Source organism: Nomascus leucogenys, chromosome 13, assembly GCF_006542625.1.
Source record: "Nomascus leucogenys isolate Asia chromosome 13, Asia_NLE_v1, whole genome shotgun sequence".
In the NCBI taxonomy this organism is placed as follows: domain Eukaryota; kingdom Metazoa; phylum Chordata; class Mammalia; order Primates; family Hylobatidae; genus Nomascus; species Nomascus leucogenys.
The window spans coordinates 44,901,033-44,928,938 of NC_044393.1; the positions used below are offsets into that span (position 1 = coordinate 44,901,033).

The 27,906-nt window shown below is 41.9% G+C and overlaps 1 protein-coding gene across 1 annotated transcript in view; it reads right to left on the minus strand.

Annotated features, from left to right (window-relative positions):
* The window catches only part of CFAP61 (cilia and flagella associated protein 61), a 319,261-nt gene that overhangs the window by 118,327 nt on the left and 173,028 nt on the right, over positions 1-27,906 (minus strand). The window contains exon 18 of the mRNA XM_030826708.1: positions 11,980-12,107. Coding sequence (XP_030682568.1) covers positions 11,980-12,107 — 128 coding nt within the window. The remainder of the gene's footprint in view (positions 1-11,979; positions 12,108-27,906) is intronic.

The window sequence follows — 27,906 nt, forward strand, 5'->3', positions numbered from 1 at the left end:
CTCCTGTTTGGGACAACACTGTCTTGAAGCTATCTTTCATGACTGCTTTTTTACCAGCTCCTCCTCCTTTGTCCATTTCTCCCTAGCCAAGCTTCCCAAGCTTCATGCCTATTTCCCTGGGTGATGTTATCCACCACCAGGACTTCCTGTTACACATTTACTACAATGTACTGTACTACAGTGATTCTTCTGAGCTCTGAGTCTAAGTTCTAAATGCCTATCAGCCCTAACTGGCATGCTCCAGGGGGATGTCAAATTTAATATGTGCCCAAACAAAGCTCTTGGTCGCCTCATCCCACTCCTCCTCTATCTCCATCAAAGCTTTGGCCAACTAACCACCTCTCGAGCTAGGAATTTGGAAGCCAGTCTCAGGCTCCTTCCCACTACCCACTTTGGCCACCATGTCCAATCACTTTGACCTTGTCCACATCTCTTGAATGCCCCCGCAACCTGCCCCTCCTATAACACACTGCCTTAGTTCACTGTCTTGTCTAGAGAGTTTGTCTCTCTAGCTTGAGTCTCTCTCTTCTGCCCATCTTCCACACAGCTACTGGAAACCTCTTTTTAAATTAAATAAAATCTCAAGGGTTTCTGGTTTTAAAATCCCTACCTTTGTTCTTGGTAGAGATTTTACCAAGGTAGCTGCAGATCAGACTCATTCAGATCCTGGTCTCAGAAGTCAGACTGCCTCAGTGCGACTCCCAGCTCTAGCACTTCTAGCTTTTTGACCTTTGCAAGTTATTTGACCTCTCTGTGGCTCTAGAACCTAATGCTTCTTAGGGGTTCTGTGAAGATTAAATGCATCACTGTCGGTAAAATGCTTAAAATATTGCCTGCTGCATAGTACATTTTCAATAAATGGTAAGTGTTTTTATTACCAAACTGTTCAGCCCAAATTCCCTAGTGCGGCATAAAGGTCCTTCCGGCTGGGCCTAACCAAACTTCCCCGACATTCTTTGTAACATCAACCTCCTTGCTATCCAGAGAAGGTTCCCTGCCCTTTCATGACTTTATATGAAAATATCATCAGCATTTTCATTTCTTTCTCCAACCTCATATTTTTGCTGTAATGGTTCTCTCTATAACCCGATTTAGCAGTGTCTAAATATTTAATTTCTTAAATCTGTAACTATGTAAGAGTATTGGTCTAAAATCATGAAGTTTATAATACATAATTCTAATAGACTGATTTTTAATTTGATCGCCTATGAATATTCAAAAAGTTCCTTCAAATTGAACAGTGGGTCACGGAGTACAGCTTGGATTTGGGCATGCATTCGATGAAATGGCAGGAACAGTAGAACCACAGATAAAGCTCAGATCTAATGGTGTTGGCTTAATGTATATAAACAATATCTAACATCACCATGAGCCCTCAGCTCCAAAATCAAAGGTCACCATATCATGAAAAAAAAAAAAAGTTCCAAGTTAAGTGCTCAAGCCAATGAAACATTAAACAAGGGCACCTGCATTTTCGCAGCAAATAATTCCAGTGGGGATTTCACGTTGCTGTGGATACAAAGGGAGGAACAGCTCAAAGATACTTGTAAAGCAGGGAGGGATTAGGGTATCCAGGGAAATAAGTAAAAGGTATTGTGTTTCATTCCATGCTTCAAGAGGACAGCTACAAAATTAGCTCTAAACATCCTTATCCTTTGAATAAAGAGGGTCACATTGCCAATTTATTGTGAACATGATAAAAGAAACATAAAACTTTTCATGTGCTTACCCTTCTGGGCAGTAGATACATGTCAGCCTGCTAGGCGATCGCTAGTTATTTTCTAGCTGATTGTGTGTGTGTGTGTCTGCAGGGTGCAGGCATAGCAAAGGCAACCAAAGCAAGTGATTTAATTAACTGCTTTAATTAATGCTGTTATTTGAACAAATAGATAATGTAGAGAAAAATTATTAACCCACATCAATCTAAATGTTTCAGTTTAATTTACTAAAACCTCTGCTTTCTGAATGGTTCAAAACAGTGACAAAAATATTTGCCAAATGAAAATAAATCCTAGCTCGTGATAGGTATTTAACCTATCTACATATTCTACTAGTTAAAAAATAACTCAGATTTAATTCAGTCTTAACAACACATGCCATAAAATACTACAGATGGAGTTTAAAAGTTGGGAGCTCTGTGAACTTCCAATATTAGAGGCAAAACAAATCCACACAAAATATTTATTGTTAAGTACACAGCAGATTAAGAGAATCTACCAGTTTTTCCCTGAAAAAAAATTAACTTTCTTTAGCAATATTTTTCTCTGTTTAAATCATAAGAGACTTTTGGACAAGGTCCTGAGCCATTAATTTAATTTTTTATTTTTAAAACATTTTTATTTTGGAGGATTTTAAATATACACGAGGTGAAAAAAGCTTAGCAATTACTAACATTGTGCTGCCTTTAAAATACTCACCACCACTGTTGTGGTTGGAGTAAACACCACACATTGTATTATTTCATCATAAATTCTCTAACATGCAAGAACCTAACAATAAAATGAATTGCAGAAAACGGGGAAGGTGCAGGAAACTGTTAAATATTTAAAGAGATTTCAGGGGCACATTAACCAAATGCAGTATTTGGACCTGGTTTGCATCCTTATCCAAACCAACTAAACTGTAAAAGAGCAATTTTAAGACCACTGGGAAAACTGAACACGGACTGGTATTAGATGATATTAAGGAGTTATGGGGTATTTGTTTGAGTGTGTTAATAGTACTCAACCCATTTTTGTTGTTAGTAAAAATTAAACGGCAGCTGCATCCATGGCCACAAAGTTGTTGGTCATGACACGCTCTGACCTCCAGGGGGAGACCGAAGAGAGAGCTCCACAGAGGAGGCGTGGGATGGAGGATTCTGAACACATCTAGAAGGGAGTGGGCAGTTCGTGGGGTGAGACAGAGGTTAAAAGCTCACTCCCTGACCCTACTTCTCTCTTCTCTTGGGTGCCATCTTGCCCAGCTCCACCTTGGGTGGGTCAGAGCTCCCTGTAGGAATCAGGATGGGACCTGGAGAAACGGGGCAAGGAGCAAGTCTCGTAAGGTACCCTGAGTCTGGGTGTGACTCAACACTGGACCCGACACTAAGGTAGAAGTGCCTGCCTGGAGGACCCTGGGTGCTCTCTGGAGTCCCCGGGGACCTGGCAGGGGAGGGGGCATGGTGGCCAGGATAAGGGGCTAGGTAGAAGTTCAGGATCTCAGATAAAAAACTTATGTATCACAAAAGAAACACATAAATCCTTACCGAAAAAATGAAAATGCATGCCATTCTTGAAATGTCAATTGAAAAGATAAGAATAAAATTTGGGAGTTCTGGCAAAACTGATGAAAATGAAATTGAGCTTTCCTTTATAATTTAGGGGAAATGATTAATGATGTTTTTATCCATGTCTAGGAAGTAAAAACATTACATATTTCTACTTTAAGCATATGTTTATATATACTGAGCACAAACCAGATGTAAATACCAAGATGGCAGCTATCAAAGACAAGCCAGAAAGCCCTTGCACACGAGAGATGGCAAAATATAAGACACAAATCAATTTGTTCCTTAAGGATGGAATCATGGAGCATTATGGGAATTCAAAATCCAGTGGGATCACTTCTGGTGGGGGAGAATGAAGAAGAGCTTTGTGTTTTGGGCAAATGCTGGCTATTAGCAAGGCTTTATTAACACCACATGGGCAGGTTTCTTCTTGGGCCTTCCTTCTTAATGGTGATAGTTTAAGCATGAGACTTCGTGAAATGCTTTCTGCTAGGTCCAATTTAGCATGTTAATACTATGTGGGTTCAGCTATATAATGCTAATAATAACTTAAAAATTAGGCCTGGTAAGCCCCAAGGTAATGATGTGACTTGGAAGTTATATGATTTGCTAAGATTTAGAAAATGTGGTTTGGAAAACAAGCCCATAAAAACAAGTTAGTTACAATGAGCAATTACAGGGGGAAATAGGTTTCCTTATAGATGAGACTGCCAATTTTGAGCAAATGTCTACAAAAATGGCTCCTAAACCCACCTGCATGTTGGAATTACCTGGGGAGTCTATTAAAAGTACCGTACATATTCCTGAAACCCACCCCAGGCCTACTGAATTGTAACTCCAGGAACAGGGTCCCAGGAAATTGTATTTGTACAACCTTCCCCATCCCTATCCAAGTGGCTGTGATGTGCAGAATTGTAGAGCCTGGAACTTTTGCAATCTGTTGCTTATAGAAACAGTTCCTTAATATTAACCCTAAAATCTCAAAAGGTGATTCACAACATTTTCCTCCACCACAAGTTCTTAAAATAAAAAGGAGAATTCGAACCATTTTTTTCAAGCCTATGTCTTACTATACTGGTAGTGCTGGATTATCTGTTTGAAAGGCATTATCTTCAGAGAAGTATACTTAGAGAGAAACCTGGTCTCCAGAAGCCATCTGCTGCATAGACGGCTTTGCCTGCTCTGGGTCTCACACAGAGGCCCACGGTCCTCCCACTCCCCAGCAACGAGGACCACCTGTGACCTCTACTGGAGGGCCCTCATGCCTGTGTTTTCAGGCGGGGCTCTTTCTGGGCTTCCCTTCCAAATTTCCACCCAACATCATATGCTGTAAGTTAGGGGGCAGTTTGATATGTCCTTATTCCCTCAATCCTCTTGTACATCATTTCATGTGCGCCCAGATAAAAGAATTTACGGCCCTAATCCTCCCTCCGCAGGGAGGAAAGAAAGTGGCTGGTGGGTGCAGAGCTGAGGAAGTGGGAGAGGGTGCACAGCTGAGGGTATATGCCTTTTGCTTTTTTGGGAGTGAGGCTGCCCATGAGAAAAGTGGGGATGGGAAGATGGGGCAGGAAGGGCAAAGACCACATCGGCGTGGTGGCATTGGCCGAGGGAGTCCCTGCAGGTCTCGTGAAGACACACATTGCTGGGCCCGATTCCCAGAGTGTTTCTGACGCAGGAGGTCTCGGTGGGGCCTGAAAATCTGCATTTCTAACACTTCCCAAGTGATGTCCATGCTGGCGGGCCAGGGATGGCACTTGGAGAGCCTCTGTTCAAGGAGGAGAAAACTGAGAGGCTCCTGAGAGTTTGGGAGTCTCAAGAAAGGAGGGGAGAGTTTAATGTAAGTTTCTATGAAGGAAGTGTATGATCCCATTAAATATCTGAGAGACATGAGTCTCTTAGGAGGATGTTCTGCAGACTCCAGGGAACGTCTCACCAGGAGTCAGATGCAGCGCGGGTGGAAACACCTCCGGTTCCCCGAGTCCTCAGGGAAGAGGGCATCCTCCACGTGGAGGAGACTCCAGCTCCCCAGTCACTTCCCGCCTTTGAAAGTCAGTGCAGGCTTCCATGGGGGTCTAGACATGCAAATTTAATTAGTGGGGAGATGTCTGTCTAACAAGTGTCAGCACCAGGCCTTTGGACAGATGCTTGACATTTGCTACCTGACTGAATGCTCAGGCCAGTGTGTGAGGAGGGATTGTGGGTGCCTTCCCTGCAGCACAGGTGAGGAGACTGAAGTTCTGCGTTTTGGAATCACTCTCCTGGGCCCTCTCCACTCCACCCTCGCTTCTGACTTCCTTGACCTGCTGCCTCCCCCGGAGGGCTGGGAAAGCAGAGCCTGGCCCCTACCTCTAGGTTTCCGATTCAGTCCCTGGAGAGTGGGACCTGAGTATCCCCACCTCCGACAGCTTCCCAGGTAATGCTGATGGTGCCGGGCCACAGACTATGTTTCGAAAACTACTGATTCTAACCTTATCTCCATCCCAAAGTAGAAATAAAGTATTTGCTAAGACAAGGTCCTTAAATGCCATCTCTTTCTAGCAAAACTTTCTGGTAGTGCACCTGTGTCCTCTTTAGAACTGCAAGAAACCCACCAAATCCTCTCCACACAGCCTCCTTATCTAACCCTTGCTTCTTCTCCATCATCGTCTATGCCAAAGTTTCAGTAACAGGCAACTTCAAGAATATCAACAAGGAAGAATAGAACAAACTAAGCCAACTAAGGGACCATAAGGGCACTCCAGAGATAGTGTTGGGGCCTACTCACCTCACCCTGACCCACCTGCTCAACTGCAAAGGGTCTCCTGTCTGCCTCTCTCTGCCCATGGCCATTCTCTGACCTCAGTTGTCCACAGTGGGGACCCACTGACAAGGGTGTCTTTTGGCTTTGTGGCTATCCTCACTTCCCTGTCACACGGCCCTGCTCTCAGGCAGTTCCCTAGGATCACTCCCAAATAAACTACTTGTATCCAAATGCTTTGTTTTCAGCTTGGTTTGAAAGAATGCAAACCAAGACAGGCACCAATGTCATTATTTGAAAATCATCCAATAACAAATGATGAAGACTGAGGAGGCAGGTGTACGACTCAGACCCAGGTACATGTTTTGTGCTTTGTGTGATCATGAAAAATGCATTTCCTACTTACCCTTAATGCCAAAGAATCACAAAGCACACACATAAAAAGGACAATAAGCTGACCTTCCCCCGCCGAAAAGGCCTAATGTTGCTCAAAGTGGATTGCTTTGCTTTTGTTCTGGGAGTCTCTAATGTGGGTATGAGGAGATAAGTTATACTGAAACGAGCAGGGGTGGATAATTTCAGTAAATGAAGGTGCTTTTATTTAACATTAATTACATTTAAATATTGGAGTCGAATAGGAAACCCCATTGTGATTAGTGACACCAGGGTGAGTTCTGGATCACTATTCTCTGATGGCAGAATGTCAAGTCTTGCTGCCTGGGGAGACTGAGACTCTGAGCCTGACAGGTAAAGCTCCTTCCGCCGTCCCCTCTGCTCTGGCCACCAGACCAGCCTCTGCACCAGACCTGATGTCCTGTGGATGTCCATCTCCCGTACGCCCCCCTGTGGATGTCCGTGCTGCCTGCTGCCTGGGCACATCGGAGGGTGGCCCTGCACATGCCCTGGGCCTCGCTCCCATGCCATTTTTGCACAGGGCAATGAACAGGGCAATTGTGAGGCGCACACGTGCAGAGACCGACAGGACGGGCAGTCACAATCACAAACCTGTCCATTGCGGTTGAGCTCTGAGATCAGCAAGGAAGCACTGACTATTTAATTAGTCACCTAATTAGTGGCAGGCCACACTGAAGGTTTCAGATGTCCTCAGACAAATGTAAAGATAAAAAGCCTAATTAAGCCGCCAGCGCTAGGCTGGCTGCTGCCAGAGCCCACAGCTGTGCCGGATATTGTGCGGAACTGCACGGCCCGATAACAGGAGTTGTGGTCATTGCCACAATTGCAGCTTTAAAAACATGCCCTGCTTGGTCTAAGCTATTCTTAGTCACCTCCACACATTCAACCAGATGAGGGGATCAGTGTCTAGGCTGAAAGTCTGAGGCTGCATCTTTTGCTGGGATGATTTGGTCAGTTTTTGAGAAAACTCTTCTGAGTGGTGGAAGTAGAAGACAAGGGGAACCCGGGCTTTCCAGTGCCCACCAGTGCTTCCCGTGAATCAGTGTTTCTCTCTAGTCACATGGAGGGTCGCGGGGACACCGGCCGGGCTGCTTTCAGTCACTGTCATCAATGACTCCAGTAAGCATTTTTCTAGTGCCATTACAGGCTCTTCAAAAGATTCTTTACATCGGGATTAAATTAGGAAAGAGTTAAAAATAATGGATTAAAAAGGAACTTTCCCATAATTAGGTGTAAATACTATAAAACACTGAAGCATAGAGACTCATGCTGAAACAGAAGAGGACAGCAACTGCCTCAGCTCCATGAACGCAGGCCCAGGAGACAGTCAAGATGCTGTTCTGCATAATTCTGGAAAAAAACCTGTTTGGGACACTGGGGCAGGGCCTGAGGTTCTGCATTTCTAACGAACTCACAGGTGATATCAATGCTGCTGGTCCACGTGCCACACCAGGAGTGAAAGGATGCAGAAACAGAAGAGAGGTGCATACACCTGGTTCCGGCTCCTTTTCTTCTTCTTCTTCTTTTTTTTCTCTATTTTGCTATAGCATTTATATAATTAAAAAAATGACTCTGGAATATGTTTGTGGAAACCTGAAAGAGTCAAAGCACTGCAGCTGAGGAGTTCAGTGATGCTAGACTCAGTGGGAGTTCACTTTATAGTGAGTTCACTTTACAGATCTCACCCTGATAGGATTTGTGGAGTTTCTACCGTGGTGGCGCCTTCTGGCTGGCAGGACCTGGGGGCCCCTGCTGGGACTCTCCTTCAGCACAGATGAGGACAGTTCCTCCCTCAGGGCTGCAGCACTGCTTGGCAGCAGAGGTGGGCTAATGGCTGAGGCCAAGTTCTTTCTGCTTTCTCCAGTGGTTGGAGGTTTTAAAGTCTTATTAATGGAAGCACTGAGAAGGAAAACGCACATGTGACATCCGTAGTGTCCGAGCCAGGAACTTTCAGTCCCAAAAAACAGGGTGGTCAAATGAACACAACCCACCAATCACAAGAACAGCCATTTAAAAATAATCCAAGTCTATCACTTAAATGTCTTGGGCATTATGAAGAACACACATAATCTCACAGTGAATGTCTTAAGATCCGTCTTTTCCCCTCCAATTCACGGCCCTCTACCTCACAGTACAAGCTGGTGTTTTCTTCCTCAGTGCCCTGCAATGCAAGAGAACCACCCCATGGCTCTAGCCTTGCCCTGCTCAGCTCCTGATCCTTGCCACAAACATGCATGCTCCTGCGCTGGCCAGGCAGGTGACAGGAAAGAAGGCTGGGTCCTTTCCTCCTGGGCTCCCCTCAGAGGCCAAGTGCACTAGAAAAGGGGGTAGGGAACCAATTAGCTGAGCCCACTCCACCCTGAATGACGCTACGCCCCTGCCCATCTCCACCCCTGGAGGCCTCCCGCAGGGCTGAGGGAGACTGTAGAAGCCTCTGAGAGCAGGGCCATTGGCTCCTCGGCTCTGCCGGGGATCACCAGGGCCAGGAACAGGAGGGAACGGAGGACAGCAGGGGTAGTAAAAGACTGGGATCCTGGGGTGTGTCCCCAGGAAAACACCTGCCACGCATGTCTCCCAGTGCTGGAGGGCCCAAGAGGCTCCCCCTAGGAAGGACAAGACGCAGGACTCAGGCCTGACAACCACAGACAAGGAGATGTGTCTGTGCAGATAAACTGCACACAGCTAGCAGATACAATAGCACACTTAAAAAAAAAAGTCAGAACACCACCACAGTATTCCCTCATCACATGGAGCTTACATCCTAGGGTATATTAGGTAGTGAGTTTGGGCAAAGCACTTCAGCTCTCCCAGTAGCACCTCAGCACTTGGGGAAGAAAGAATAGGAATTTACACAAACTGCTTTTGGTGTCCTTTGAAGAGGAGACCAAATGTATTTTATAATTTCTTGCATGGAAATAATACAAGAACAAAGTTGTGTTTGTTTTGTTGTCAGATGACAGAATTACCAGATTTTCTGGAGAAAGAGGTTACTGTCCTGAGCCTCGAGTGGATTTTCCAGGAACGATGGTGCCCCTGCCGAGTCTGACAATGCAGCTCAAGACTACGAGGAGGCAGCCAGGTGCTGTGGCCCCTGCCCGTAATCCTAGTACTTTGGGAGGCCAAGGCGGGCGGGTCATTTGAGGCCAGGAGTTCGAGACCAGCCTGGCCAACATGGTGAAACCCAATCTCTACTGAAAATACAAAAATTAGTCGGGCGTGGTGGCTTGCACCTGTAGTCCCAGCTACTTGGGAGGCTGAGGCAAGAGAATCACTTGAACCCGGGGGGAGGCGGAGGTTGTAGTGAGCCGAGATTGCTCCATACACTCCAGCCTGGGCAAAAAGTAAGACTCTGTCTCAAAACAAAAACAAAAACAAACAAACAAAAAAAGACTACAAGGAGGCTGATTCTCCTAAATTTTGCTTCCAAAATGTAGATTCAATCCTCACTGGTGGTAAGTGTTGGGTGAAAACTGTATTTCTTCATTTCAGCTCAAATCATGTATAAAATTAAGTTCAAATGGCAGTTAAACTGGGAAAGTAAAATACGCAGTAGGTTACCATGGTGATTGCTGACTTAAAATAATTAGAGAAAATAATGAGAAAACTATTTCCTCTCTTAAGGATTAGAGATCTGTAAACTGATACCAGTCTATTTTTAGTGTACATAATCTGTGTAATGATGATAGAGAATTATGAGTATTTTAGAATGCTTTAAAAAGCTCTGTTTGATTGGGAAATTTAATTGACTCAATACTTACATCAAAATTTATACTTATCTTTATTAGATCTAAGTTGACTCCACAAAAAGAAAATTACTTGTATATGTCTCAATGTAATCATTTAAATAAAACATTATGACTAAGTATATAGCTAAATTAAGATTTAAGACCTGTTTATGATAACTTCTTAACTGCTATAATTTCACAGCTCCACCTTGATAATTCATCATTCAAAAATGGTTGCATAAAACTTGCTGTTCAAAAGTTTTCGAGGAAGAGACCCATCAGAACAAGTAAAGCACTCAGACTACAACGTGGCATACTCTGGGAATGGAATATTCCTAGGTGCTTCTCATCATTTCATGCTTGCAGTGAAATATTGCTGCAGACTGACCACATTATTCAAAGCACATGAACTCTGTTACTAACTTCAATAATGACACGTAATTTATTTCTAGTTACCTAAGAGTATGTTCTGGAGAACTGAACAAACTGGCTAGAAAGTGAAAAAATCAGTTCTTTTTTTATCCGGTTAATGTGATGTTAAATGAGCAAAATAACCACTTGGGATTAGCTCGTCTCCATGTTAACCAGGCACATACGCCTTTTGAGGGTCATTTCCTCCATCCATTTGCTTACCCAGCCCCTCACAAGGCCCCATCCGTCTTGAGCTAAGAACTCTGCTGGCTTCCAGAAGAGTGATGGTAGGGCTGCATTTTCCCATCTCCTGCTTACCTCTCAGCACCTGTAGTTTTGAATGGTAGCTAAAGTTTTTCATGTGATCCTACAAAAGATTTGGAAAAACTGGACTCTTAATTCAGGGTTCTGTGGTTCCCAAAGTCAGGGTTTTAAAACATCTATGAGACTTTTAAAAAAATAAATGAAGATAGCGAGTTTGAGAGAAGCTAGGCAATACACTGAGGGCTCCATGTTAGGTGCTGATGACGCCAGGCCATGATCCCAAGCTCTCAGACCCTAACCCAGGGTGTTTTCTATTAAAGAGGTGCTCAATTCAGTGAGCAGATGGAGAGAGAGACTGGAGATGCTGGAAATCCCTGAGCATCACCCATCAGAAAAATGGGCTCTGAAAGGAAACCTTGTTTAGTGCTTTGAGGGGGATGAGAAAACAGCATCAGAAGAGATGCACAGGCCTCCATACTCCCTGAAGGGTTTTACCTGTTTCAGGGGATCCAAAATTCAAGGGCTGGAAGAAAGGTCCTGGCCCACATGCCATTTCTGAAAGCGTATTTGTAATGTATGAAGTCAAAACTCATTCCCAAACCTGCCTGATTATGTGGAGTATCTATTAACATACAGATTCCTAGACCATTCCCCAGGAGTTCAGGTTCTGCAAGTTGGGTGCAGGATCTTGGAATCTACATCTTTAACAAATGCTGCAGGTGGTTTTTATGATCTGGCCAGTAAGGAAAACATTCCTTTAGAAAAGGGGTCAGTAGGCTGTTTCTGGGAAGGGTGAGACAGTACATATTTTAGGCACTGAAGGCCATATGGTCTCTGTTGCAACTACTCAGCAGAGGAGTCTGCCATCTAATCTGCTATTGTAGCACAAAAATGGCCACAGACAACACATAAATGAGTGTGGCTGTGTTCCAATAAAGCTTTATTTACAAAAGCAGTTGGCAAGCCAGGCCTGGCCTCAGGGCTATAGTTTGCTAACCCCTGATCTAGAATATTCTTCCACTGATTCATCCATCCACATAGGCAGGTGTGTGGAGTACCAAACAATCTCAGGTCTGTTCTCTGAGGGTGTTCTCTTCAGATGTAGGAAGATAATTTTTATTATTTAAAAACCAATCAATCAATAGAGTAAAACAACTCACCAAAATACCAATGTCTCTAGGAAGGAAATTCCAACATTGGATGCACCAACCACAATGATCTTGGCATTGACAGTTATTTTAGGTTCCAATGTTAGTTTTCTGTTTGTATGGTTTAAAGCATAACTCATCTGGAAAAAAATACGAAGACAAAGAAGGAGTCAAAGAAAATGTAGCAGTGTTCATACCCCCAAATTTGCAATTATGTAGAATTATCTAACCAGGACATTACCACCAAAACAAACCTAATAGTGCCCATGTACAGCCACCATGAAATGCATGGGAAGATACTTTTAAGAAATTAATGTAAGAATATGTGAATATATGCCTGACATCTCAGCTAGGTCACATAAAAATGCCTGGTTTTCAAGATTTTGTCTTAATGCTGACAGATGTTTCATACAGAATTGAGACCCTTAATGATTACAGACAACTAGTAAGTAATACTACAAGGAGACAGGCAAGCTACTCCCTGAGAATCTGTAGTTCCATGAAAGGTCCCAAGTCTTTTCTTCTGTTCACAGTTTCCCTGAAACCTTAAGTGACAAATTATATTAGTTGGGTACTTGAAGACAAGTTTTAGCTCCTGTTCAATTCTCTGTCCCTCACGTTACTTAATGCGGTATCTTGTGGACAGTAGATGCTCAATAATATTTGTAAAATGGCAAACATTTATTAAATGGCAAAAATGTGTTCAATTAGTAGGGTTGTTCAACCTTTCAGATACTTCAGAGTCAGGGAGGCCTCTTAGAAGCACAGAAAGTAACTGGTGATCACGTTAATATCCATGTTTACAAAAATTACCTGAATTAGTCATTGATTTGATTTACTTCCCTGCAGAAGCTGCAAGGGGTACATTAAATGTGCAAAGTAAAGTTTTACAAAGAAGTGATAGAGTAGTCTTGGAAGAACATTGGGATATGTGCCAAAAGATCTTGGTTCTATTTTTAATCCATTGATTCAACACACATTTTTTATTTGGTGCTTACTATGTGTCTGGACAGTGACAAGAATTACAGCTGACTTCTCATTGGAAACAATGGTGACCAGAAGTCAGTGGAAAGATATTCTTATCACCTCATCCCATGCTGTTAATTACATCAGCATTAACTTCATCCTCTACATCAGAAATCTCCACATTCTGATAGGTCAAACCTGCTTTGGATTTTCCTAAAACCCTGGGATACCAGGAGTTGGAAGTCTGACAGAATAATGGTAAAGTCTTATTTGGGTTCCCACCCACTTTCCAGTACTGTAGGGGCATGGGTGTGGCCATACGCTTTGCCATTTAAAGGTAACATCTCAGATCTAGAGCTTAAATCCCATTTCTCTGTCTCTAGATAGCCTAGCAACATGGAGGATGGAAAATGGCTTGGGCCAAACAATATATTGACAGAAATTTAAAACAAAAGTGGGAGATTTCAGATTCCATAATTAACATTGCCTGTACCTCTCAACACCTGTTCCACCCTACAACTCCCACCTTTAATTTGGCACAACATAGACTTTGGAAGAGATTGGACTCACTCCCATTTTCAAGAGGGACTCTGATTCACATAAACCAAGTCACATACTCCCACTCTCTTTCCTCAGTGACTGGGTCACGATACACATATGACCTAAGTTGACCTAATCAGAGTGAAGCCCAGGACTTTCGCATGATAGCTGAAGGAGAGAAGCTTTCTTGTTTTCTGGATGGCACGTGGTGTAAATGTGAAGCCTGAAATGGCTATGGTTATCATGCCAAGAGGGAAGCCATTCCAGGTTGAAGCCCCAAGAGAATCACAGAGAAATAGAACAGGAATTCTTTTCAAACCCTACCCGAAACCCATACTACCTTTGGACTCTTCAGTTATATAAGCAATACATATCAGTCAGATATTGCCACAATAGGGCTGTGAAACCACTTCAAAATGCATTGGCTTAAAACAACTGTCACTTATTCTGGCTCATGCGATTCTCGGTCAGCTGGAAGTAGGCTGATCTAGGTTGGACTCAGTTGGGTCTGGCTTCAATCCGCAGATTCCAAACCTGCCTCACATTTCTCTTATTTGACGCAAGAGAGCCAGAGCATGTTCTTCTCATGGCAATGGCAGAAATACAAGAAAAGTAAGTGAAAATAGGAATACTTTTGAAATTTGGCTAAAGCAAGTCATGTAGCTGAGCCCAACATCCATGAGTTAGGGAAATATACTCACCTTTAGAGGCAGGAACCTCAAAATCACACAACAAAGGACACAGCCCAGGGAGGGATGAAGGCTGGGAAGAACGACACAGCCCACTGCAGTTCTTTGATTGTTTAGGCCAGTTTGTTTTTTATATGCTATTGAAAACTTCCTAGATTGATATAGTTTCTAAATGAAAATAATGAATATACCATTTGGGTGAAAAAGTGCATGTTCTTCAAATAAATGTCAGTTCTGATTTGCTCTATGAGAATTTCGCAGGACAGATCCACGAGAGATTGTGCAAGAAATCTAGTTCCTACTGGTTCACCTGGGTGCCAGTGTGTACTGTACTCTGCTTAATTTCCAAGACAGGCAGGCTGACAGCAAATACACTCTAGCCAGCCTTAGGTTGGGTGGTCTAGAGCAAGGAAGGTGGGAAGCATATGTGTTGTAATGATGGCATCTAATCACAGGTCTAGTTAACAGATTTAAAATGCAAGCATCTTGACAGAGGTCAGAAGCCAAGATTCTTTTCAAAAGGAGATACGTTCAGACATTCCCCTCTGCTGTTGGAAGTGTAAGCTAACATTGAAACATGGGCAGTAATGAAATTCTCCAGTAAAGAATTATACCTCATTTATGAAACAGCTCCTGTATCAGTGATACAAAGGCAGGCTGGGGAACAGAACAGAATGGCTTTTGTTTCCCACACAATAGCTGTAACACCAACAGCTGCCAGGCCTCACACATCACCTTTCTAACTGCTAAGTACACAAAGTGGACTCTGGTGTCAAGAGCCAGTAACCAGTACCAATGATGGTGGGTGTCTTACAAGAGCGATCAGGCATCACAATGATTCACAGTCAACCCAATTTTGTGCCCAGGTTTTAATTAAAAACATATCCATCGCCAGGTATGATGAAGTCTTCTGACCTGAAAAAATCGTGTTTTTCTTTTATTAGTATAGACGGTTTTTAAATGCCTTGAAAAAAAATTCTTCCCAGCCTGGAAATATCCTTCAGTGACAACTGTAAATGAAGATGGCTTCTGCTGCTTTATGAAGGGTTTATTTTGCACAGAAGCAGGAAGCACGGGTTATTTTTTAATGAAAGCAGAATATTTTCTTCCCTTATGTTCCTTCGAACTACGAGTTTTCATGGGAAAGAAAAACAGACATACAAGATCCTATGAGTCAAGCCAGCTTTTCCTTTTCTCCCTCTGAACTTCTGCCAAAAAATGTCCCATGCATTGGAGATTCTGTTTTGGGTCTGATTTCCTTCATAGAAAGTAAAAATAAAAGCCCCAGTTCTTGATTCACATTTTATAGACAGAAATTAAATGATCCTCATAATGGAAAATTATTTCAAAGATTAAACAGGGCGAATTGTAAGCTATTTACCTACCTACCATACCAGGAATAATGTGGATGGGAAATCCAGTTCTTATCTCCATATCCTTTCAAGACATTTCCATTTTTCTGATGGCATTAGGTTAGCATTTTAGACATAGAGATTATTATTGTTATTATTATTTTGAGATGGAGTTTTGCTCTTGTTGCCCAGGCTGGAGTGCAATGGCGCGATCTCGGCTACTGCAACCTCCACCTCCTGGTTTCAAGCGATTCTCGACAAAGGGATGATTTTAAGTGTAGAGATCAACAGTAACCCAGCAAGATAAACAAACCATACCTCATGGTGTATAAGCTAACCTTTTAAGGCTAAAAAAAAAAAGATTCCTTAAAGTTGATGTCAACTCTCATAATGACTTTAAAATACAAACCATAGATTCTATTGCTTAGGTAGGAAAGGAAGGAATGATAATATTTGATAACTCCTGTTAGGAAATTCTAGAGTTGAGCTTGGGGGTTGGGGGGCGGGGAGGAATGTGGAAGATTCGGAGGTCAGATGGGAGGGGAGACTGGCTGAGATGAGAAAATAGGGAAGAGAAATGAGCAAATGTTTATGTTTTAACCTCTTTAATTCCCTATGAGCTTCTGAAACAGAAGACTGTAGATGTGAGTAGCTGAGTCACTACTGGAGGAGTTCGTGGTTGCTTTTATCCATTAATTTGGTTGCCTGCCTCCCTACAACTAGACTATTAACTCCTAGAGGTCAGGAACTATGTCTTTGTGTTTTGAGCATTTGCTGTATTTTAGCGGAACAATTTCTGCCATGCATTTTGGGGCATTTGGTAAGTGGTAAAAGAATAGATACATCAACTTTGGGTTTCATGGACCCTTTTTAAAGGGTGTTGACATAATTTCTGTATTCCAAATTATTTTAGTTGGTTCGTTTCCATTTGCTTAAATGGCCAAATAAATAATCTGGATGTAATTGTAACTACTTAGGATTAAATTTGATCTTTTTAGTAAAAATGATGTTGATGTGCACGCTCAGTTGAGTTTATGTCATGATTCAGATACATTTGTCAAGATAACTTAAATACATAGTTTTGAGTTTTAGGCTCATTTGTTAACTGTTCTGTGTGTATAGAAAAAAATTCGTCAAAATATAATTTCATTGGATATACATAGACCCGAGTTCCATGTTTCTGCATGTGGTTTGGTTTCTCTTCTGCACTTAGAATGAATTAGAATGAAACTCAATTTCAATGTTAGATTCAAAATTGGGAGTTATTAAAACAATAAGTAGGCTGATAAACTAGAAAGCAATAAAATACAAATGATCCTACATAATACATACAAGGTTCATACTAAAATGGATCATGATGCTATCTATCTATGGTGAATTTTTTCTTATCATAGCATTTCTTTTGGAGGTTACGTTCAACCTTTGGGATCATTAGCCTGGGTGTCATTAGCTTGGTGGCAAGGTTTAGGCTTGTTTTCTTAATTTTGCCACTGGTTGAAATTCTGAGCTTCTTTTTCCTAAATATCAGTTTCCTCGGGTATAAAATGGTAGTAAATTACATGAACCTCTGCTTTCCTCAGCAGGCAAACATGGGAACCAGTCTTATAAAAATGTCTACAAATACTTTGAGCTTTTCAGGCAAAGATGTTACACAAGGTAAAATTGCAGATCCTCTTTCCCATCTGCAATATGAAAGGCAAATCTTTGAAAAACACGTTTGAAAAGGGCAAAACAATAAGCTCAATTTTCAGCTCACACCCATGTGTATATGTATCTTTTCTTACAGAAAGCTTCCAAAGACTTCAAAGGGAGCTCTGTCCATACAAGGAAATGAAAGATGGAAAGATTCAAACCCATTAGGAACAAAATTTCTGAAATCCGTAATAAGCCTACTTTTGCTTTATAAATGTAATTTTTCTTATGCTTCTCTATCTCTCTTTTCTCCTTGAGAAACTCTCGTTTTCCCAATTTGAGCAGAACAAATTATGACAGATTTACAGTGGTACAGCACAAAGTTCAAGTTGACCTCTTTGAGGCAAAGTATTGCAATATTACAAATAAATAAAGGGTAGGGGGGTATAGACATTTTAAATAGAACCAATCAGTTGGAATCTCTTCCACAGGCATAAAATGCAATTTCAAAAAGCCTTTCTACTAAAATAATTAAAAAGTTTCAAAAGTATGATATGGATACCAACACCTCTGTCCCACAGGGCATAAGTCTGTTGAGGCCATGCTGTGGTTTTGAGACTTGCTTTATGAAGGATTCACTTAACTTTCCTCTCGGTTGGGGGTACTGGGAAGCTCAGAACAATCTGGTAGCTCCAGCACTTCAGAAAAAATGTAAACTGTTGTGTCTGTGGTAGCCACTGAGGGTAATGGTGATTCTAGGACACTGGCTTTTTTCTTAACACTGGATAAAGCATACTCAAAATCATGTAGCAGGGGTCAAAGAGTGGGCCGTGGTAGCCTCTATGATTCAATGAGTAAATTTCTTTCACTTGCATTTTTCTTATATTTCTCTTATCAACTCCATCTGTCTCAATCCCTCATATACCCATATTCCCTATTTGGGCATTATCATTATTTCGCACGTTTTTAAAAGCTAAAATTATTGCCACCCTATGACATGCACTTGTGGCCATTCTTAAACATTTATATTAGAAAAATGATTTGGAAGCTAAGTTGAGGGATTTTACTGGATTTCATCAATTCTAGTGTGCACATTTTTTTAAGCTGGTGTTCCTGAAATCAGCCTTACAGTCAACAGCATTTCAACAGTAGCAGTCAGCCAGGCAGTAGCAGTGACATAGTTGTCCTTACCCGTGCATGGGTGCTTGGCCATGGCTGTTCATTGTCATCACTTCAAGAGAGTCATGTGCATTATATGCACAATATGTGTTGAGTTTAAGTGCTTCTGACAATGTCTTCAAAAAGATTACAGCATGATTTGGCATTGAAATGAATACTTATTGTTGTGTTCCCATAAAGGCCCAGAAACTGAGCAGCAACGTGCAAATTTGATATTTGTGAAGCAAATATTAGTCATTGGAGGAATGGATGTAATTCCATGTTTTCTTGCAATGCAGTGATTGAGTGCCTTTCAGAAGCAAATAGAAGACGACAAGGAGATGAAGCTGTGTTACATTTTGTTACTCAGACACATGCAAAAAAATTTTTCCACATCACGCAGCAAATAATGCAATTGAAGGGCACGTAAATTGCCTCCCCTCTCTGAATAGATGAAAGAAATTTCAAAGCACTATGACTTATATGACTGATTCATATGCTGTTCAGGACTCTCATTTAGACGTTGTGTTACAATTTAATTGGCTGCATTTTTTTTCTTAACAGTACATAAAATAAAGGTACATCTTATAATTGATAGCAACTTAGATTGGATGAATTAGGTGGTTAATTCACTTGTTTCCAATTAAATAATAGCCCCCAAACAAGTAGCTCATATGATCATTAAAATATGATTGCCTTTATGCAATACACAAACACCGGCAAGGGAGATCCACTGTTGGCTTCTCCGAGACACTGAAATTCATTAATCCTTAATATAAGGATTATATCCTTATATATATAATGTGCCTTAATATAAGGCACATTGGCACATGAACCAAGATAACCTCAGATGGCTCCATGTCTGTCCTTTGCCTTGAGTAGTGTAAAGTGTTCAGCAATGTCCTCTGGGTTTCTGCAACATTCTACTCGAATCCTATCTGATATGTGTCAGCTAGCTGGCACTCCAGGTATCATTCTCAATACAGGGTCAGCCATAAACTGGAGAAATTACTTCTCTGGGGGTGAACACACAAGGAAAGGCAGGAATAAAGTAAATCCATGGCAGAAAAATAATTACCTGACTTGCATTGTTCTATAAGTAATAATTAGTACTACCTTACAGATATATCTCTTTAACAAACTACTTAACATCCAGCTACCTAATCATTCTCAAGCTCCATATCCCCATGAAAGAACTACTTTTACTAGAATAAAATGAGGACATGAGCTGAAAGGTTTGGGAAACACATTCAAAAGTGATGGAAGGCATTCTTCCTATTAAACAGTACCTCTCTGAAATGATGGATAGTTCTTAGAGAACAAAAATTGTCTTCCATGTATTAAACTACATTAAAAGGAAAAACAAACAAACCCTTACTTCTTTTACATTCTCTCAGAACACTTGTGATGCCAAATGTGTGAGTTTTTTTCCCACACTGACCAATTCTCTGACACCAGCAGGGTGTCTGTCCTATGATTCAATTCCATTCTGACACTGTCTACCTAGGCTTAGTCCCACAAGGCTGCTCCCTGTACCCCCACTTCACATGCCAATCGCAAGTCCATGTTGCCACCTGTACTTCTGACTGGCTGGCTATCAACTGGAGGTTCCCATGACCCCTGCTTAGGTTCGATAATTTGCTAGGATGGCTCACAGAACTTGGAGAAACAGTTTGTTAACTGTATTATTGGCCATTATAAAAGGGTTGGGCTCAGGAATAGCCAGCTGCACAGGGCATGGCAGGCGGAAAAGCACAGAGCATCCATGTGCTTTCCAGACATGCCACCCTCCCAGCACCTCCGGTGTTTACCACCCCAGAAGTTCTCCTAACCGCTTTGGTTTTTATGGAGGCTTCATCGTGTAGGCATGGTTGATGAAATCATTGGCCACTGGTGGTTGAACTCAACTTCTGGCTCCTCTCCTCTCCCTGGAGGTTGGTGGGTAGGTCTGAAAGTTCCAACCTTCTAATGACATGGTTGGTTCTCCTGGCAACCAGCCCCCTTCCTTAGGGACTTTCCAAAAATCATTTTGTCAATATAGACTCAGGTGTTCTTGAAAGGAGCTTGTAATCAATAACAAAAGATGCTCCTCTCACCTTTATTGCACCAGAGTTTTGTCAGGGGTAGGGAATGAAAACAAAATATTGTAACAAAAGATGTTTCTGTTGCTTTTGTCATTTAGGAAGTTACAAGTGTTTCAGGAGCTCTGACCAGGAGCTGGGGACAGAGACCAAATGTATATTTCTTTATTTTATCACAATATCATAGCATATATGTGTTTATAATACACATTTTGATTATGAATGTCTTAATAATGAGTTAAGAAATCAAAGAAATATATGAACTAATCTGTGGTAAATGTATTCTAAGATTTTTGTGAAATGAGAAAAAGTTATATTGTTGGTTGTTTTCCCATCCTAAAAACAGTAAGGGGAAGGTTTATGGAGAATGTATGGGGCATCATCTAAGTACTATTTGCTTAAAGGAAAGAGAATTTTAGGTCATTTTTCTCTTTCCAATCCATATCATAAAGATGGGACATATGATATATCAGAGATGCGTGAACAGTTGCTATTTAGCCATAGACTGTAAAATATTTTGTACTTACTATCCTGGAAGTAGGCTGGAATCTGCCTTTATTCCTATAGAAACAATTTAAACCATACAGAAAAGAGTTACTATGCCAAAGAGTCATTTCTCCAACTAGAAAAGCAACTCTGGGAAAAAAATTTTGGGATAAAATCAATATTCTAGAGTCAAAGCACAAAATTTCAACAAATTGAGTTTCACAGATCTGATTGACTTTTATTAGCAATTCATGAACTGGGCAGCATCCAACCTACAAAACAGAAAGGAGCTCTGATGAGCTAGACAGAGTGGGTAAGTTTTATCGGCAGTAAAAAAGTGAAGGAATACAGGAACAATGAACAAGTAGTGGATTGGTCATTTCGATATTACTTTCCTTAGAGAGATGTAAGCAAAATCTTGTTGGCTTAATGGGATTTGAGTATCACCTCTCTCCTGATTTCTCAGAAGGTCAGACATTTCAAGCAAATAACCTAGTTTCGGACTGGTAAAGTGGAACTTTAGCACAAGTGACTCCATTTGGGGCCCACTATCTTTAACACTAGCAGCAAGGACAGTCTAACTTGTTAGTGGGGAAGGCAACTGAATGTGTGAAGCAATGCTGAGGGCATTGAGATAACCTATTCAGTATCCTGATGTCTGAAATTCTACCACCAAAACTTTAGTAGAGTTTAATTCAACAATTTCAATTTGACAGATACATGTCAAGCATCTACCAGATGCCAACAATTGGTCTAAATGCTGAGGTGTGAATGAGGCATGGTTCTTGTCTTTAAGGAATTCTCATTAGGTTGGGGGACAGACAAGTAAACAAATAAAACACAGTACATGTGACAATGGTAGTGTATCAGGAAGCTATTGTTGTGTAATAAACCAAGCCAAAATGCAGTGGGTTAAAAGAGTACGTATTCATTTGGCTCATGGTTCTGTAGGTCAGTAGTTTAGGCTGTGCTCACCTAGGAAGTTTTTCTGGACTCAGCTGGTGTATTAGTCTGTTTTCATGCTGCTGATAAAGACATACCCAAGACTGGGTAACTTAGAAAAGAAAGAGGTTTAATTGGACTTACAGTTCCATGTGGCTGGGGAAGGTCTCACAATCATGGTGGAGGGTGAAAGGCACTTCTTACATGGTGGTGGCAAGACAAAATGAGGAAGAAGCAAAAGTAGAAACCCCTGATAAGCTCCTGAGATCTCGTGAGACTTATTCATTATCACGAGAACAGCACAGGAAAGACCAGCCCCCATGATTCAATGACCTCTCCCTGCGTCCCTCCCACAAGACATGGGAATTCTGGGAGACACAATTCAAGTTGAGATTTGGGTGGGGACACAGCCAAACATATCAGCTGGGAAGCCATGGAATCAGATGAAGTTTAACTGGTCTAGGATAGCAGGAAATGTCACGTAAGGCAGCTTGGAGAAAGTGACAGTGGAGTTAAATTTAGCAGAATCAATGGGATATTTCCAGGTGAACAAGAAGGAACAAGTTTCTGGATGAGAGGGAAAAGCCAGGACGAGGATTTGGAAGGATGACACACCCACTGACCCATAGGTCAGTCTACATGAATGGATTTGCAGATTGTGTTCTGAGAGCAACCTTTGAAAGGAGAAGGCTGCACGGTCTTGCAGAGGCAATACAAGAAGCAGACATAGAGGGAGACACAAAGGGAGCAGAAAGAATTGGGACAAAAGGCTGGGAGGGAAAGCTGATGGCCAATTGTGTCCACACCACGACCTCCCTTCAGGCAACATTATTTGGTAAATCTCTGCACACAGAATAAGATGAGACCTTCTGTTCCCCCAGGGAATATGCTGTTTGCTCAGGCCCAGTAAGTTAAGTGGCTATTTGCTCTGCCGGCTTAGGCCTCTGGTTCATTTGCTAGAACAACGATAGCAGTGGCAGAAATCTCATTTTTCTGAGAAGTTTGGTCCAAGTGTGTGCTGTTCCACAGATACAACTTTTCAATCTTGCTATCTTGCCACCATTTTCACTCTTGGATATTTATTTCACATTTATTTTCACTCCTGGATATTTTCAACACACATGTGTCCTGTGAGCAAGCTAACATGCGTGACTCTATTTTAAATTTCTAATGTGTGCCTCCATGCACAATTTTAGTCTTTCAGCTAGGCTCACTATTTCTGTTGACATCCAATTGTATCTCTGATTTAGTCTGAAGAAATTAAGCATATCTCTTTCATCTCAATGCAAACAATGGTTTGTATTCTCTTTCACATGACTTTAAAATTCTGTACACCAAAAGGCTCGCTGGGCTTTTGTAAAAGCAATGCACAATGATTGTTTTGAAAGAATAAGCCTTTCTGAAAATTCCTACAGAGTATGCTAAGGCTACAAAGTTCAAAGGAATTTGGTCAGATTCAGTGGAATAGCCTCTTGGTTCAAGTGAAGGACTTGGAGGGAGGAATAAAACAAATCCACCTTCTTTTAAAATAGAAATGAAAAGAGAGCTAAGCAGAAACGTCAACAGGAGGGAAGCTGAAATACAATAAATGGGAGTGGCCACTGCTGAACACAAGTTAGAGAAACATTTTAATAAAACACACAAGGCTAATTTCAGTCACTCAGATACTTCACATCAGATCAGGGAAAATAAAGATCTAAGTCTTTACCGCTAATTCTTAGGAAATGAAGATCCCATCCCATGAGAAAAAAAATTGGTATAGAAAATTTCCACTGTTTTTCTTCTCATCCTTTGAATCAATTCCTGATGATTTTGACAGCAGTTTAAAAAAATGTTAATTGCATGCTCTCAATGGAAACTTTTCCAAAACAGTATTCAAAATATCTGAAGTAGTCATGAAAATAAAAATAAAACACCCAACCAAGCAAACAGCAATAACAATACTGCTGTAATTAATCAGCACAAAAGGCTTCCCCATGCCCAGAAGTCCTGGCAGGGACGCGGGTTGCTGCTCACGAGGGTGACACCTATGTGATGACAGCTGTGACTTTCAGGGTGTCTGAGACTCCAAATACAAAACCAAACAGGAGTTCTCGGGAAATTCTCCCTTTTGCTCACTGTGTGTATATTCAAACACAAACTATTTTCAAAAAATTCCCTAAAACCCCTCTGAGTGGGATGGAAGGGACTAGGCAAGCATATTGCACTGTAATTAACACCCGTTCACCACTGACATCACATGTCAGTGTAAAGATAGGTCACGTACTTTTAATTTCTCACACGCACGTCAGCGGTAAACAGTCCCAGTGTTCGTGTTAATGACACCATCTGGCGCCTCCCATAACTGTGTAGCATTCAGCTTCCAAACAAGATGTAATGGCAGCAACACATGAAACCCACTGACATTTACAGTAAGGAAATTTATTATCAGTCATCGGTTTGGTATAAATGTGTTTGCATGACTGCTGGGGCTATAAAATCGTCACCTTTGCCAGGCAAGCAAAGGTGCAATAAATAATGGATTTTAAGCCATGCATGTACTACCAAATCATTAAACATTTATCACACAGGCACAATAGCATCTTAAGCAACAGTTACCACTTGAAAAATTAATGCCACTTTTGAGGGTTAAATGAAAACCATATAGTCCAAGCTTTAATGATTTTTAATGTGGTTCAGTACAGAATATGAAGTTTTTTTATTTTTATTTTTAGTTGAATATGATATATATATAAATAGGTCTTCTATAATAATTTTCTCTTGAGGAAGAATCACTCTATGTTCTTTTGTTAAATACTAAAAAATACAATTGAAATGTTTCTTGAAAAAGAAATCATGGTTAAAACCTTTCAAAACTAGAAATGGCAAACAAAAGGTTCTTTAGGAGTCACATGGTATTATTTTCTTTAAAATCCTTAATGGATTAGTCAGTGATGATTGCAATTAAACTATTTTAACTTTGGATTTAGGAAACATAAAGTCAAAACCAAGAAAATCCCCTGAGTATCCCAGCCGCGTTTGTCCCTACTACTTATTCCTTCCAAATACTCTCCCCACGGCGTGCCAATAATTTCTCCGATATGCTTGTTCTATGGGTATCCATTGTTTTAAGAACAAAATCCTTAGCAATAACAATTCAAAATACAGATAGATTAGAGGAAGGTTTCATGCAGGATTAGAGGAAGGTTTTATGGAGGACTTATCAAAGAATAATTTTTGACTCAAAGAAACAAAGAGAAACCTGCGTGGGAACTAGTTATTTATTTGCTTGCTGGACATGGAACAATGAAGGCAGAGAAGCCAGTGGCTGCTTTGACATGAGGCTTCCCGTGTGGGAGGTGAACCAGAAGCCAAGCCTGGATGGAGACTGTGCCATCAAGAGGCTCTGTCACGAGATGCCAAGATGAGTACGTGTCTCCAAAACAACACAATCTCAACATGCAAAATGATCACCAAGAAAGAGGAAACAGAGTGAGCCCTAGAGTGAGTGGCACTGTTTGAAGAAAAAAAAGTTGAGAAGTGACTGAATAAGAGATTTCTCTGTCAGTGTCTGAGTGAGGTTTAATTCCTTGGTGAGAGCTATTGCTTAGAAAGCCTCTGTAGTTGTATGGGTCTGCTCCCTGTGGATGCTTCTCTCTCTCCACTCCCCTTCTGCCTGCCCTGCGCCCTAAACAGGAAGCAGGTGCAGCACTCTGCAGGCAGGATCCCTTTTGAGACAGAAGGCAGGATGGTCTGAAGAATACTGAGGAGGCCAGGAGGGGAGTCCTGCTCCCGAATTTTCAATCAGTGGAAAGAAGTGTTGAGATTTTAGGCCTTCATCTCTAATAGTGACTGCTGTTTACAGGGGTCCAGGGGGCTGTGAGTCTTCTTTGTGTGTCTTGGGGTTGAAATTCAAGGTTTTGTCAAGACCATGCATCTTCAGGGATGGCTTCCTCCATCGTTGGGGAGAATCCCTGTGGACAGTGTTCATCTTTGGAGAACTGAATTTAGGACTCAACAGAAGGGCTTGGGGTGGGGGGTCACAGAAACTAAGAGATCACTGCAATGCCCCTCCTTGAATACATACGTATTGCTGGTTCCAAGTCACGGAGGGAGAACTTTGGAGCCTGGCCTGGTCAGACAGAGGAGGGGGTGATCACTCCCTGCCATTTCTGTCTGCAGGGTGAAGAAGTTGCCTGAATTCCATCTGTGTGCCCACATACACAAAGCTCTGTTACACAAAGGAGCTACTCCAGGGACTAACTTAAGTGGGATTACGTGGAAACGAACACAGTCCACTGGGATGGTGGTACTGTTATGAAACAACACAGATTGCCTGAGCCTGGACATCAAAACAAAAGCACCGAGTATGGGAATTTTTCTCAAGCAGCTTCTCTGTCCAATATCCTGAGAGGGCCCCACACTGCCCTGTCCTTCCATCTGTCACTAATTAATTCAAATATTTCCTGGAGTTCTAGCTGCTACCTTACATCTTCTGGAAGTGACTATCAGGGCCCTCACAGAGGTAAAGAATCAATGAATAACTCCAAGAAGGCTTTGCTCATTTCTTTCAAAGTTGTGTCGCTTCCATAAGACCTGATGAAACACTCTGCCTTCATGTGAGGGGGTGGGGAGGGGGTGGAGAGAGAGATAGAGGTTGCACACCACAGCGAAAACAGCTCTCCTGAAGGGTGTGAAAAAAACAGTTAACAATGAAGGGAGAGAAACAAAAAGCTATTCAACAGATGCATGTCATTTTTACTCTTCAGTGTGGACCAGTTTTTCTTGTTAATTATATCACCTATTCTTTCCTTATATTGATAATTACATAATTACATGAAACAGATGGGTGACAGAATGCACCCAGATGGTGAGAACGTAAACAGGCTTACAAATTGCTTATTCTTGAGCATATTAAAAAGAATTATTTAATAATACATAGATTTCTATACTCTATACATCTGTTGAGTAGAGCCTTCAAAATAGGTTACTTTGTCATTTTTTTTTTTTTTTTTTCCCTTAAACAGATACAATGTCCTCCCTGGGAATTCCTGGGAGGCCAACTGCCACGGAGGTAAAATATTTCACCTTTTCCATAATTTGGATTCCTGAAATTCTAAATTCATGTTCTGAGCCCACTGGCTTGCCTTTCCCCTCCTGTTTCGAAAAATAGAAATGGTGGTTTCAAGGGGAGTTGCAATCACATGTAGCACTGGTTATACTTTCACAAGCTGGACAAGGTTAAAAATGGGAGGGTTTGCCTTGAGAACACGTTTGACAGGTTTTAATTGCATCCGATGGGCTTCTTGCATGAAATTCTTTCAAAATAATTATGAAACTAAGTCAAAAACGCTGAAGCTGCACGGGCTGAGTGTGTGTGGAGGCGTGTCTTTCGGAGGAGGGGCTCACAGGCCGCAGAGGCTTCTGGAGGGTCTGAGGGAAGAAGTGGCATTAGCTGCTTCCTCGTGGCCCACATTCCACCTCTGTGTTCTATGGAGTCAGGGCTCTGCTTAAATGATCCTGATCAGAAGAGTTGTACCTGCCTTGTTCCCACCCTCCCCTCCAGGGCTCTCCTCCTGATGGCACTTGCTGCCACCAGACACGGTGCCTCCTGGTCTGCTTGTGTACTGTCTGCCACCCCAACTAGAATGCAAGTGCTATGTGGCAGGGATGTGCCTATTTATGGCTGTCCCCACAGAGCGCAGAGCTGGGCCCACCACATGATCAGCACGCAACAATACTGACTGAACGAATGACATAAATTAATTCTCCACCTCCAAGCCTCCTAACCAGTGATGCAGAACAGGCCCTGCACTTGTGGTTTCAACAGAAGAGCCGGACCAGGCAGGAGCAGGGAACGACCAACAAGGGGACTTCTCAGTGGCAGGTGGGGGTAGAGGATATCAGGGGTTCCTCTCTCAGTTGAAAAGCAAGTACAAAAGCCATAGTGTTTATCGGGGTCATGGATAAAAAGCAGGACACCTAGAAACATGGTTTGGTGGGGGTAGAGCAACAGGCTAAGGGAGAGACAAACCCACCTGGCCTCTGGTGCAGTGACCTGGCTGTTGGTGAGGCAGGGGTGGGTCACAGAACTCCAGAATCAGGCTGTTGTCT